The 14,078-nt window shown below is 49.1% G+C and overlaps 6 protein-coding genes across 6 annotated transcripts in view; 3 read left to right on the top strand and 3 right to left on the bottom strand.

Annotated features, from left to right (window-relative positions):
• The window catches only part of CC84DRAFT_1196515 (HET-domain-containing protein), a gene marked incomplete at its 3' end in the record, with an annotated part of 4,328 nt that extends 1,499 nt beyond the window's left edge, over positions 1-2,829 (bottom strand). The window contains exons 1-2 of the mRNA XM_018181469.1: positions 386-2,829; positions 4-312 (exon numbers count right to left, since the gene is read on the bottom strand). Coding sequence (XP_018036877.1) covers positions 4-312; positions 386-2,764 — 2,688 coding nt within the window. The 5' untranslated portion in view covers positions 2,765-2,829. The remainder of the gene's footprint in view (positions 1-3; positions 313-385) is intronic.
• Positions 2,830-4,280: 1,451 nt separating this feature from the next.
• Positions 4,281-6,377, top strand: CC84DRAFT_1090661 (uncharacterized protein; the record flags this gene model as incomplete). Its single annotated transcript, XM_018174365.1, has 4 exons — positions 4,281-4,964; positions 5,013-5,316; positions 5,382-5,727; positions 5,795-6,377. 4 exons carry the CDS (start codon positions 4,281-4,283, stop codon positions 6,375-6,377), a joined length of 1,917 nt encoding a protein of 638 aa, XP_018036876.1.
• A 547-nt stretch (positions 6,378-6,924) lies between these two features.
• On the top strand, positions 6,925-8,121 carry CC84DRAFT_1187385 (NAD(P)-binding protein; the record flags this gene model as incomplete). The annotated part of the gene is made up of 3 exons (XM_018180926.1): positions 6,925-7,506; positions 7,561-7,908; positions 8,044-8,121. 3 exons carry the CDS (start codon positions 6,925-6,927, stop codon positions 8,119-8,121), a joined length of 1,008 nt encoding a protein of 335 aa, XP_018036875.1.
• A 698-nt stretch (positions 8,122-8,819) lies between these two features.
• On the bottom strand, positions 8,820-10,547 carry CC84DRAFT_1196511 (retrograde regulation protein 2; the record flags this gene model as incomplete). Its single annotated transcript, XM_018181468.1, has 5 exons — positions 10,351-10,547; positions 9,966-10,297; positions 9,750-9,916; positions 9,326-9,659; positions 8,820-9,275 (listed from the first exon to the last, which is right to left on the bottom strand). The coding sequence occupies exons 1-5, from the start codon at positions 10,511-10,513 to the stop codon at positions 8,820-8,822; spliced, it is 1,452 nt and encodes a 483-aa protein (XP_018036874.1). The 5' UTR covers positions 10,514-10,547.
• Positions 10,548-11,281: 734 nt separating this feature from the next.
• Positions 11,282-12,824, top strand: CC84DRAFT_1146697 (gibberellin 2-oxidase; the record flags this gene model as incomplete). The annotated part of the gene is made up of 5 exons (XM_018176567.1): positions 11,282-11,461; positions 11,509-11,718; positions 11,776-12,024; positions 12,086-12,266; positions 12,317-12,824. 5 exons carry the CDS (start codon positions 11,282-11,284, stop codon positions 12,622-12,624), a joined length of 1,128 nt encoding a protein of 375 aa, XP_018036873.1. The 3' UTR covers positions 12,625-12,824.
• Positions 12,474-13,490, bottom strand: CC84DRAFT_785385 (uncharacterized protein). The gene is made up of 3 exons (XM_018187374.1): positions 13,212-13,490; positions 13,044-13,160; positions 12,474-12,981 (listed from the first exon to the last, which is right to left on the bottom strand). Exons 1-3 carry the CDS (start codon positions 13,334-13,336, stop codon positions 12,678-12,680), a joined length of 546 nt encoding a protein of 181 aa, XP_018036872.1. The 5' UTR covers positions 13,337-13,490; the 3' UTR covers positions 12,474-12,677.
• Between the last annotated feature and the right edge of the window lie 588 nt (positions 13,491-14,078).

Below are 14,078 nucleotides of genomic sequence, written 5' to 3'. Positions count from 1 at the left end.
GACTGTCTTGTCGCCCGACGCCGACGCCAGCCTCGCCGAGTCGTGGGAGAAGGCCACCGACCAGACCCCATCGCCATGGCCCTCGAGCGTCTGCATGCACGCGCTCCAACCGTTACCCATTTCTGGTTTGATCGTAATGCTTTTTGGCTCTTCGTATTGAAATAACTGCCTGACCATACTAGCTCGCGGACTGAATAACAGCGCAGATGCATACGTCTGAAGCGGGAAGCTCTCGATTGCTCTTTGGTGATACATAACGAATCGCCGTGCATCATAAACAAGCTGGGTAAGCTCATCATGATCTTGTATATCCTATCTACGTCAGTGTGTAGATCGTTCAAGCTTTACTATATAAGTATGCATTCTTTGTATACCATACCTGCACGAGTGACCACAGCTTCTCCATTGACACTATACCATTTCCTACGCTTCTACACAGACTAAGCCCTTCAAGCCAATAGATGTACTTCTTTTTTAGAAATCCTGTAATGATGTTTCTAGTCTGTAGACTATTAGCTATACTGTTCAAAGATTTGGTCTTTGAATCGCATAGGTGGTCGATCCAGTAGACACACGCATAGCGTGACTCTACTAAAGGATCGGGACTAGGCGGTTTTGTATTTTCGATGGGAGATCCTAGCGCTTTTAGGCCGTACATATCCCTATGCAACGTCCCAGAGAGAATCGCTAGTGACTTTAGAAAGATTTCCCAATGGATCTGTTCAGCACCATCTGGAAAGATATAACTAGACGCTGTTGCAAAAAGGAAGTCCTTTGCAGACTGGTGCACAAAGTAGACTGTGTCTTCTCGTAGAGTAAGGAACGATCCGCAGAGGCCAATAATCTCCTGAACGGACTCCAAGTCGTCGACGTCCTTAAGCTGCTCGACGAGTGCGACTAGTTCAGCGATTGTGACAGGTCGATATAAAGCCGTAGTCACTGCCAGTACTCGCAGACAGATCTTGGCGCTGTTAGACACGCTTATCTGGTCCATCATCTGCTGATACAAAGATTCTAGCCTAGGGGGGAAATGGGCTAACTGCTCAAGCACGTTCCACTTCGGCGTCCCTTGGAGGTTTTGGCACACCAACGCTACCCAAAGGAAGGTATCGCTCGCATTTAGCGTTAGGTGCTCAAGTACAGCATCTTTAATCTCTAGCGTGTAGCGCTTCTCTTGCGCCAGCTGATCTACTTTCTGCTGAATAAAGACTTTGACCGCCGCCGCCACTGACTTAGCGTTTAGTTCGAGGCTTAGCCTCGTTTTATGCTCAGCCAGCTCTAGCTGTTCCTCGATGTCTGGCCAGTTACGACTGGCAACGATCCACTTAGTGCGATGAGACGCAGAAGATTGCTTTACGATAAAATCGAGAAGTTTTAGTCGGTTCGTAACACATTCGTCTATTGCATCGATGACCAGGTATGTGGTTCTTAGCTGTGGGTCTTGCAACACATTCGCGAACATCTCTGTTAAGGCGACCCAGGCATTTGCATCTTCGAACAGGGCTTTGCCTGCGTGATCGTACCTGTTGCGGATATGAGACACAAGCGATGGTTGCTGGCTCACGAGCATGTACAGCAGCCCTCGCAGCACGGCCGTGGCGCTGTTGATGCGCGGGTCGGTCGCTTGGCAGAAGAAGTACGCTAGAAGTGCATTTCTAGGCAGTGTGTTATGCAGCTCGTTAATAATGCCGCAGAGCAGCATCGTCTTTCCTTTTCCAGGGTCACCTTTCACCCATAGTAGTTGGCTCTCTGAGTATTGCTGCCATTGCTGGAAAGTATCGTTGTCGAGAACCCAGCGGTAGGCATCTGCGAGCAGCCCACCTTTGGTCTGCTCAATGCGTGTCTTATCATCGTGCGGGTTACTAGAGCGCAAGTCTTGGATGCACTTATTTTGCTTGTCCACCTCATCTGTAACCCGTCTCATCGCTTCAGATGGACTCTCACCATCGATTGGGGACAAGCTGACGCCAAGAATTCCCATTAGGGAATATGCGCGATCTGCGGGAATCTTTGTAGTGCGATGTTCAGTCCAGGAGATACGTTTATGAACGTCGAAATGTGATAAAGCTTTGCCTTGTAGCGCTGAAGTAGGAATGCCTGTAACCTCTTGTAATTCATTTGCCAACGAGAACTTATCACCAAGCTTGATTCCTTCTCTGGAGAAGAATTCCACTGTAGACGGTGCAAGAAGCTCCTGTAGTGTCCATCCACGGGTAAACCATCTGCTCTTCAGAAACGCAGATTCAGGCTCCTGCTGGCTGTACATAACATTGCCTCCCGTGGAAGGATAAGAGACGCATCGCCGACATAAGCGCTGAATCGTGCTGCTATACCGGCCTAGCAGGTAGTCAAGAACAGAAAACATCCATATCCAGAGAAGCCATCGGGAATTGGAGTAACCTCGGTCAACTACTCGAGGTTGGTTGGAGACATCTGACAAATAGACATAACATCGAGCTGCGCTGCGATACCAGCGGAACATCGACCTGATGGCGGAGGCGAGCTCAGCCTTGTTGGCCTTGTCGATGCAGCACGTGTCGATCCAGAAGTACTGTAATCCGTCATGCTGTGCCTGCTTTCCACAGAAGACGATTTTTTCGTAGCCAGGCTTAGTACTGCCATCGCCTGTTTTGAGGTCTGCAAACGTCACCTCGTCTTTATCTGATCCCCAGGTGTGTGACAGTATCGCGTAGGGAGGTATCGCGTCATCGTCGAAGCTATGGATGCTGAGCTCTCCGCGTTCGCTGTACTGCAGGAGCCGCATAGGGTAATAAAGTAGATCTGGTAGACACAAGTGACAGGGCCAGGACAGGACTCGTGAGGATGTGCTTCGTAGCCTGGTCGCGTAGGCGCTTGCTGCTTGCTACCTATTATTGTGCTATTAGTGAATAGCCAGCATACAGAGAATGACGAACCGGTGCGACGGAGGACGTTGCCATCGGATGTCGCGAGCTGAGGCTGCCGCGTGTCGCTGATTTCTTGGCTTGGCAATGAAGGCTATACGAGGTCCCAAGCGGGGTAAGGCGTGGCTCCATGTCTTGGCTAGCCCGCAGTAAAGCATGACGAATCAACGAAACATTCATGCAGATGCGACGCTAGTAAACATTATTCATTTCTTGATGTTTCTCTCCATGCAGTGTGCAAAGCGCACAAAGATCCCACCATCATAGAGGATGTGACCTAACTAGTACATCTTGGCTACGGGCGCCCTCCATGTAGGTGCTAGCGCCTGAAACAAAATGCCCAACAACATACCCAAAGTTGGTGTAATTTTATCATTTAAGGCTATCGAAAGGTTGAAGTAGGTGTTAGGAATATCTGTGAATTTAATTTCATTCTGTAAACTTATGGTCGGCCGGTGTAAGGTGCATTGACAAAGTTGGCGGTTCTGCGCGGAGGGATGTTCTACCCGCAAGGATGGACGTTATGTTTTATTTCGAAGCTTTGTAGATCTGTTTACCGACAGTTCGGAACATCTGTGTTGGCACAGCGTTTTCGGGATAGTTCCTAATCAAGAGACCAGTCCAAGATATGGCAAATGGCGCCACATTTTGGACGATCGTAAGACCACCGGCGTCGGATAATTTCGACGTCATACCTAGTCCCGAAGAAGGACTGATGATGTTCCAACCCTCGATGCCAGATGCATCGGTTTGCGAGGTTGAGGTCAGGGCTAGGTTCCATTGGCTATGATGGTAAACTAAGCTGGAAGATGATTGGCGCGATCAGTACTTGCATTCTTGTTTTTTGGGAAAGCACAACGATCGGATGATAAATAATGTGCATAGAAGGCACCGGAAATAATTATGGCTCACATCGAGATGTGCTTCATGATGGAAGGATGCAAGCACTGCAAGATTCCGATCTTGCAAACTTCGTATATGCGATGTATGCAATAGCAAAGTATTCTGAAAACATGCGACTAACTTTCTTAAGCTAGCGCTATGGAGATCTTTGTTTCTCATTCGATACGGTAACAGAATCCGTGTCCCATTAGCACTTCCAATCCCCCTCCTCACTGTGTCGCGATCTGTCGAGATCATGTCTTCCAGCGGCGAGAGGCCTCTGCGGCCTTTGCTACCGATCCTTGACCCATCGCAACGACAAGTGCCGACAGAAGATCCCCGCGCCAAGAAACGACACAAACAAACAGCTTGTGTACCATGCCGGAACCGCAAGACAAAGGTGAATACCCAATCGGTCCAAATCGGGATCTCGGCTGCATTTAGCGGCTAACGCAGGAACAGTGCGACGGCGAGAAACCCACTTGCCGAGAATGCATGAGGAAGCCAACTCCATGTCATTATCCACCACTGGATAATGGGCTGTCAAAGCACGACCTGCAAAGTCAAGTGAAAGATCTCAGACGTCGTGTCTCGACACTTGAACAATTCCTCGGGCTGATCAAGACCGTTCCCGAAGAGCATGCTGCCACCATGCTGGAGCATGTTCGAGCGGGAACCGACGTAGACAGTCTGCTAAACAACTTCACAGAAGCAGACCTCCTGCTGCAGCTTTCTGTAGTACCCGAGACCAGAAGACGTTACGACTTCCCTTATGCCAAACAGATGCCTGCACATCTGCTATTTGAGGGAAACGATTATCTCCATTCATTCGTGTATGAAGCTACTTTCTATCAACACTCATCAAGTCCTACCCCACGTAGGATGGTGCCCAACGATTCATACCAGCAGTTTCCAATCACATTCCTTCAAGATACATATGACAAACCGTTTCGTGCAGCGACAATCGCCGATCCGATGCTCGAGAAGATCGACATTTCCAAGTGGACGATAGTCACTTCAGACAATCGAGCTCTCAGAAAGTATCTGGGGAGTTACTTTCGAACCCCTTCAGTACTTTCCCCAGTTTTCCACAAAGACCTTTTCTTGGAGGACATGATGACTGGCGAGACTCGCTTTGCTTCTAAGCTTCTTGTAAATGCTGTACTAGCTGCAGGTTGCGTATGTCAAGTTGTCCACACAAGGAATCAATCTGACCGAAGTCAACAGCAGGGTTGCCTTGACCTAGAAGACCGATGGATGTTGTGGCATCCAGAAAACATTGCGTACAAATTCATGAGCGAGTGTAAACGTTTATGGGATCTAGAGCCACCCGAGAGAAGTCGATTGACAACAGTTCAAGCCGCACTAATATTGAACATTACGTACAATCTTAATGCTAATGACTTTATCGCAATCCGATATCTGGACCAGGCTTGTGATATGGCCACGGCGCTCGGCCTGTTCGAACCAGCCCGTCACGATATCTCATCCAAATCCTATCGCGCTCGTGCGATCACCGCCTGGGCCGTCTGTAAGTAAATCATAGGCTGTTAAAGGTCTTTAAATGAGGCGCAGAACTCAGTCTTATCTTGCAAGGGTCGCGACAAGCTTTGACATCTCTTACCTACTCGCGCCCATTCAAGATCGAGAAGCCTCCTCAGATGTGCCTACCAGATCCCTCAGAACACCATGGGTTTTACGCCGATGTGCGAGTACAGTATCCGCTCTCAGAGCAGCTGGAATCATTGCACGTGGACTACAAGATATACTTCGAAGCCCAGTTGTACCTGATTCTTGGCGAAAAAGCAGGTTCTCCGCCGGTGGAACAGTACTCCCTGGCGGATGCATTCCGTCTAAAGAAGAAACTGGATTTTTGGTTCGCGAGAGTCACTACGCTATTCGAACCGAAAATTTTAGTATTCCCTATACACTTTGATCTTCAGTGAGTGCCACCAGCATCCTGTGCAGTGTGTAAGATCTGCAATTGCTACACAGTCTGATAGCTTCAGTATGCAGTATTACTACTGGATCATGAGACTGTTCCTGCCATTTTCCGATCAGTCATCAACGCCGGTAACCCCACTAGCCACTGCAATAAACGAAACACCTCAAGAAATCGTGCGCTACTCCCAAGCTATGTTCGAGACGCTCCTTCGACTTTACTACCTCCGACACAGCTATGACACCTACGATGCTTGGATCATTCATTTTCTTCTTTTACTCGGCACTAATGCGCTCAAGTCTCTTTACAGTGCAACTCCCATGACCCAACAATCTGTCGACATCTTACGCTCCTCCATTCTTCTTGCGGCTGAGGGGCTCAGACAACAGGGCAAGAACGTTTACATTGCCCAGGTATGCGCGCTGGGGTTGCAGAAGAGCATGAGACCGGACGATCTACAATGGGTGCAGACTCATTTGAGTCTCAGGCCCGTGACTCACGAGGAACAAAGCATAATAGATGAGAGTGCTAGGTGTTCGTACCCAGTTCCTATTGTTTGTGCCGACGGGAAGCTGGATACGCGAAAGCTAGGGGAAATAGTAACAAAGTTCGAGGAGCCGTCTGTGGAAGAAAAGGATCCAGTTGATTAGGAAGACTTATAGAGGCGAGTGGGCATATGGCGCATATTGCACACGCTAGGAGGGCGAGGAAAAGTTATGGGAACGCAAGGGGATGATACCATGGGTAACGCTTATGGAATATTCTGCTTGGGTAGATGCCTCTTTAGCTATCTTCCGCTCTCTGTATTATATGATAGTGTTAGCATTGTTGTCCTCTTTTATCCGCCTGGCATGATGTTTATGCATCTATGTTCGTATTTCGGTATAGTCATAATATATCGCATCATGAGACTGCTCAAGGCAAGTCCTATCGATGATCCGTCGGCCTCTAGCAACATTATCGAGATGATCAAGTCTACGCTTTTGGGGTGGGAAGAGGCTCCAGATGATTATTGTTTAAGCTTGCGTCCACGTTCACGGAAGAGCCACACGAAAAACAGATGGCACTAACCACTGCGCTAGTTCTCAAAGCAGGTTAGCACGTGAGCTCCGCACTCTCCAGTTTCCCAGCAAGCTTGCGCAGGCCTCGCCCACAGCCTCGTGAATCGCGCTTGGCAATCATCCAACACGTTTCGCGATGTCCAAAAAACTCATTGTTGTTGTTGGCGCGACGGGCAATCAGGGTGGTTCCGTTGCCCGCCGCTTCCTCGCAGCGGGCTACCGCGTCCGAGGTCTCACGCGTACCACCGCCTCTTCTGCCGCCACCGCGCTGGCATCTGCAGGGGTGGAAATGGTGCAGGCAGACCTCGATGACGTTCAATCGTTGAAGGAGGCGTTTCGTGGTGCGAATGCCATTTTCAGTGTGACGAACTATTGGGAGCCATTCTTTTCAGGCCGCGCAGAGGCACAGGAAATGGATATCTCATGCCGCGAATACGCTTACGATATTGAGTTTCTCCAGGGAAAGAACATTGCGGATGCTGCAGCTGCAACGGTGGATACTCTGGATGAAAATGGTTTCTTCGCTTCGACGCTCAGTCATGCCGACAAATGCAGCGACGGGAAATTCGAAGAACTATACCACTTCGATGCGAAGGCTGACATTTTTCCTGGATACGTAAACAAGAAGTATCCCTCCTTAGCGGCAAAGATGTCGTGCATCCACACAGGCTACTTCTTTACCAGCTACAACATCTTACCGGACTCTTACTTCAAAAAGGCGAGTCAGGCTGTCGACGCTTTCCTTGGAGCCGTTATCCTGACTTTTTATTAGAACCCCGATGGCACATTCACGATGGCATTCACCACGATACCAGTTAAACCTGTCCCTCACTTCGATCCGGTAGGAGATATGGGCGTTTTTACCTATGCCGTCTCGCAAATGCCTCCAGGAAAGGCCTACATGGCAGCAGGAACAACGTGCACGTGGCCTGAGTTCCTTGAGACGTGGGCCAAGATCAACGGTGTTAAAGCTAACTACAAGCAAGTCTCACCGGAAGAGATGATCGAATCTACGGAAGATCGCGAAACTGGCATCGAGGTCGCTGCCATGTATTCCTACGCGAGCGATCCTGGTTATGATGGTGGTATGAATTTGTTAACGGCGATCGACCTTCAAAAGGTGAGTGACGCATCATATCGTACACAACGACGGCTTGGACTATTCTCAAAATTGTGTACTGAAAAGCATCTGACTTATTCCCGGGTCCACTGTAGAGAGCTTATGGTTTGTGTTTGGCTGACTGAGGTGATACAGGCTGGGATCGATTGTCCAATGACAACGTGGGAGGACTGGGCGAAGAAGCACGACTGGTCTTCTGTCCTTAACAAGTAGTCGAAATCTTAGAAAGACAATGACAGATTGCCCCAGTATCAACATTCAGCAGGGTTCATACGAGCACTCCCAAGTGAGTAAACTGGCCTTCATGGAAACTCAAGAGCAGCCCCTCCGATCCTCTTCAGATTCGTATATTCAGTCATTCGCGCATGTCCACCTTCGTTCAGACACTATGTGCACGTAGCTTTTGAGCCCGATCTTTCAGCCCAACAAGTTACCCCCAATCCCGCATAAGAACGAATACTCCACGGATCTTGTCAGAAAGAAATCCCTCGGTTTCCTCGACGACGCAAACGAAAAGCCTGATTCGCCATTCTTTATTGCTGTAGCTCCAATAGCGCCTCACTCAGACTACACCGTTGATTTCAACATTGTGGGTGATCCACCTGCCGGTATGAACTGGACATGTGGCGCTGAACGAAGATGTTGACCACTGAGAATGGGGCGTGGTTGATTGAGCGAGGTGAGAAAGGTGTTGATTCGTCAGACTACAAACCACTGGGGCCCAATCTCAGCAGCCCTTGCGCGTTGCGCGTCACCTCGCAATTTCTCCTCTTTTCGCGCAATGTAGATACAGCATCAGCATGGTACATACCAGGCAATGCTCTCTTTAAGACTTCTACCCGCAATTCTGTCTCCGGATCTCTCTAATCGCTCTGCTGGGCCGTCCCGGAACGATGCCTCCGAAGACATCCCTACGCTTTGAGACCTGCCGCTTTCCTCTTGTCTCTCCTCGCAATGATGAACCAAGTTTTACTTATCGAACTAATACCAACAAGCAGCACAGACAGATTCACGGCGTATGAGGTACGATATCGCGGGCCAAAGACTGTGCTGAACACATGCGGACCCACGATACCTGAGAACTGAGCACAAGCATTCGTTATGCCGATGCCTATACCTGACGCAACCGTTCCATTCAGAGCGCGAATCCGCTCAGACCAGATGACAGGGTATGCGCAGCCTGCGCAGCCAACGGCGACAATCAGGCAGAGATATCTGACCACGGGGTTGTCGACTGTGAGTAGGATGATGTAGCAGATGATGATAGTCGACTCAATCCCAATGGCAGTGGTCCATTGTCTGATCCATTTGCGCTGCAGCATGTAGCCCAAAGTGTTGAGGAGCAAGAACGCAAATATATAGGGCGGCTACGAGGGGTCAGCTGTGTTTTCAGGTATGTTCCGCGGGCGCTACTTACAATATTCATCAGCTGCGACTTTGCAGTCGTCGTAAAGCCTAATTGGTATATCACAGTGGGCAGAGCGAACCCCACGCCAAATCCGCCGATACCATGGCAGATCCAGTACAAGCTGAACGTGTAGAAGGTCGGATCTTTACTAAGCGCTTTCAGCGACCTCCAGTCCCAATTCTCATGCTTTTTCCCGCCCTTAGGTGCACTCGCGGTCAACCTGTTCTTCCAGAAAGCGCGCTCGTCATCGGTCAGATACCTAGTCGATTCTGGATAGTCCGGGATCCAAAATGCTACAAATGCAAGTAGAATCGCCGGCACGCCCTCAAGCAAAAACAGCCACCTATAAACGTCAGCCGAGTCAAAAACATGGGCCTATGCACAAAATGTCCGTGTTTAAGACATAGCAACTTTGTACCGGGGTTTATCGCACCTCCATCCACTCAGCCCACCAAGCTGATCCATGTGGGAAATAGCAAACGCGAGCAGTCCGCTAAGCGCAGAAGACACCTGGCCGACTGAGTAGAAAAAGGCAATGCGCTGCGGCATTTCTGACGGTTTGTACCAAAAAGCGTAGTGGTACAAAACGCTGGGAAAGAACTGTTCGCATATAAGCAGGCATCTTATCGTCAGAGTGTGTGGTATATACCCCTGCTTCGGCCATCCCGATCGCGAATCGTACGCACATCATTCCGGCAAAGTTTTGTGCTGCAGCACTGCAGCATGCACTGATTCCCCAAGCCAAAATCAGGACAAACATCCATCGACTCGGCTTAAAGAACTTTAGTAGAATGGTGTTTGATGGCTCAAATATGAGGTACGAGTACGAGAAGATCGATAGTGTCCATGCCCATTGCGATGGCGAGAACCCTAGCTGCTTCTTGATACCAGTTCCTTGCTCGAGATTGATGATCGCTGCATTGGAATAGTTTGCGGAGTCGATCACTCGGAAGATATATACGAGGGAGTAAAATCCGACAACTAAAAGAGCCTTGGTCAGCACAGGTCTTTTCTCATCTGTCCGATAAACTCACGCCAAATGTCAAGCTTGCGTAACAAGCGCTTTTCCAGGGCTGGATCATGCTGGATGTTTTCAAGCGAAGAATTGGTAGCAGACTCAACGTCCGGCTCAACCACCTTCTTAGCCTCGTCGGCAACGTAACTTAGATTGTCGATTGGATCTTTCCTTTCTGCCATTGCGCGATCAGACGACAATCGAATTGGACGAGGACTGATAAGTCTAGGAAAACTTTCACTTGGTTAGCGAGAAAGGTGCAACAGAACTGGCATCAATCACCCAATGCAGGAGTTCGGGATACCGAAGGATGTCCTTCGATCTTTTCTTAGATAGTCAAGCAAACTTCAGCCCTAGAGAGTCTAAACAATCACGACATGATACCTGGAATGACGACTGGAGAGATAACTCGCCTCTCGTATATTTCTCCGCGCCCACAGCAGCTTGCATCCTACACAGCACGCACGACACTCCGGTATCGCCACTCCTATCTTCAATTTCGGCGCATGGTAAAGACGAATTGTATGGGTTCGATGACGACTTGCATAATAAGCAACGCCTAGGCCAACGAGCATTGCACCGTCGGCATGCATTAGCTGACAAGCTTCACGGCCAAGCAAAGTACGTATATCCGGATAACATAACCGCGAAGCCAAGCAACGATGGAGCGTGTACTTTTGATGCACCCCACATCTAATGAATGATTCGCATTGTTGGTGCGGAGATAAGAGTGCATCGGAAATGTTGCCGAAGCACGCAATAACAAGGGCGGATGATGCTGTGAGGGGAAGTACGCTGGTGTTCTGACTACCATCGCAGTTACGCGCGATCGGCGGTTTGTAATACAAGTGCATAAGGACAGAACATGTTCCCGATGTACGAATATTCGTGCATCGCATATACCAACAATCGAGTTCTTCTGAATCGAGATATCCATTCGAATCACCATTATGGCCCCAGGATTGGTCGAAACAGCGAGCCAGACGTCGCAGAAACTACCCATTGAGAAGTGGGTGCGACCAGAGCCCACCAAAGAGAATCTAGAATGGGCGCCACTTTCTACGATTGATCTTTCTCGTTTCGATGAGCCAGGGGGCAAACAGGAGCTTGCGAAGCAGCTCTATGATGCAGTGAGTTATTCAAGCCATAGTATTCCACATACCACTAAACGAAATAGGTCACACGAGTAGGCTTTTGGGTGGTGACCAACACCGGAATCGATGATGAGCGTGTACTTCGTCAATTTAGCATCGGCAACACCTTCTTCAAAGGGAGTTTAGAAGAGAAGAAGAGATTTCCATGCAACTTCGCGGAAGGCGAGTATTTCGGCTACCGTGAAAATTCGCGATGGATTGGTGACACAGGAGTGAAAGAGAATATCGAAATGGTACGTTGTCCATTGGCCCTTAAGTATGGTAGCATGCAAACTGATTGTCGTCTCCAGCTGAACATCCACAAAGATATCCCTGCGTGGAAGGACGTCGGGAAGCATCGCGTAACTGAAGAGAACTGGGAGGAGATTCGTACATTTCACCGTGATCTCTGGGAAAAAGTCGCACGCAAGCTATTCGTTTTGATTTCGATCATGCTGGAGCTGCCGGAAAACTATCTTGCCGATGCGCACGCTTATGACGAGACATCGGACGACCATCTTCGGTACATGATCTACAACGTACGATCGCAAGAAGAATGGGTAAGAATTGCACTTCAATCAATATTCTGCGATGTAGTGGCCCTTGCTAATGCGACAATAGGACAAGGCGCAAGCGTACTCCAAGGGCGGACATACCGACTTTGGCAGTCTGACTTTACTTTTCTCGCAGCACGTAGCTGGTCTGCAAATCCGCACTCCGGAGGGAGAATGGAAATACGTCAAGCCTGTGTCCGGCGGGATTACCTGCAACGCTGCCGATACCCTCACGTTTCTAACCAATGGTAAAACCTTCCTTTTCTTGCAACTTCTTTTTTCTGACAACCCGTCCTAGGCTTCGTCAAATCGACCATTCACCGAGTAGTCACCCCGCCTTCAGATCAGCTCAAGATCCCACGCCTCGGTCTCCTCTACTTTAGCAGACCAGGCGATAACACGCCCATGCGAACTGTGCCTTCGCCATTGCTTGATCGTCTGGGTCTAATCCCGGAGGAGCACAAAGATACGAGCAAGCCCGTGCCTACGGGGACGGAGTACGTTAGAGCAAGAGTTAGGGACGTGCATCATAAGACTGTTTTAGACAAGCGAGAAGGGACCAAGTTCCAGTTCAAAGGGCTATCGGTACAGAATTACTACGAGTGAGACTATATCTGGGCAAAACCGCCATCAATATAGCTCCAAATAAAGAGTCTGAATCACCCGGCATACACATCCTGCGTTCCAACGTCCACAGCATGCCAGCCAATTTCAAGCACAGAAAACGCCCGCGGAACCAGGAAAGACACCCCTACTTGAGTACATCCTTCGCCGTCTTCTTCTATTTCCGCTCTTATCAAAGCCACCCAACCGTACCCTAGGGAGTCATTTTGTGTCGGCTTAGGGCCTTTGAGTACGCAATCGATATGGAACATCGGTACTGCTACACAAGCAAGATGTCGCGTGCTGAATGGTTCTCGCTCTTTATCTTCGCTTTGGTCTCTTACCCACCGATTGAAACGTCTTGACACATGAATTAGAATATTAGTAGAATAGTAGAGGAGGTCTGGGTCAGTAAAGCCTACTTGCGCACTTCGTCGTAGTCTGCGTCTTCTAATGCAGGGTCTTCCTGTACGCTCCAATCGATGCGCGGAAAAAGATCGCCAGCTCCATTTTTTTCCAGATTCAGTCGGGTACGCGTGCTAGTAATCTGCGCTCAGTGGATGGTTTCAGTTCATCAAGCTGTTACTTACTTGAGATGGTCCATGAAACGTGCCCATTTATAATCATTTTCGTAAGTCAAGCGATAAACCACGAAACCCAATCTCATTTGCGGATGCCTCGAGCATAGCTTCCTCAAGTAATCGATGTCCGGCATGTTCGGTGGTTTCAGGACGATTGATCATCCCTTTTATGCACGATGTCTTCTCTCCCATCGAAGGAAGCTCGGCTCTGTGGAGTCGCTTTATTAAGTCCACTTGTGACGGAAATGTATAATAAGGCCATTCGGTTCACGGGGTTCGCCGCGGGGTCCAAACACAAGTGAGCAGAAACAATACTCTAGCTTTGGCGCTTAGCAGCTGTGCCGCCGGAGAGCTGGTCCACGTCACTGGTGAACCACAACAAGCGAGGTCGACCATACCGCTTTTGGAGCAATAGATGGAATGTTTCAAGCAGTGATGGGGTATGCGTGCATTTGAAGCACCGCCACTGTGCAGCATGAGCGCCCCAATTTGCTCAGTACATTGTTCTTTCGGGAATTTGAGGCTTGAAGCTGTCGCATGTAGCCTTGGACCGCGTCGCTGGTCACTCGGGTTTGAAAAGTCCGTACACCCAACAGAAAGAAACTGGTCCATGAATATCTTGTTCTGAAATGTACATTTCCGATATGTTCCTTGTATGGAAGAGGTTTGCTCGTGAATAGACAGCAGCAAGAGTAGTAATTCACAATCTGTATTCCTGCAACGTTTCGCTACTATACCTTCCACGTCTTTGAGCGCACCAACGATGATGCACAGGGCTATACTCTTCTTCATAATTCTAAGTGCTCTGTCTCATGCATGTACGCTTGACCATTTCAGGTCTATGAAGCAGCTCTCAGATCAACGACATAGACTGAA

The sequence above is a fragment of the Paraphaeosphaeria sporulosa genome (assembly GCF_001642045.1).
Source record: "Paraphaeosphaeria sporulosa strain AP3s5-JAC2a unplaced genomic scaffold CC84scaffold_5, whole genome shotgun sequence".
NCBI classification, from domain to species: domain Eukaryota; kingdom Fungi; phylum Ascomycota; class Dothideomycetes; order Pleosporales; family Didymosphaeriaceae; genus Paraphaeosphaeria; species Paraphaeosphaeria sporulosa.
The sequence above is the reverse complement of the archived record's forward strand: the minus strand, read 5'-3'. Positions and strand labels throughout refer to the sequence as shown.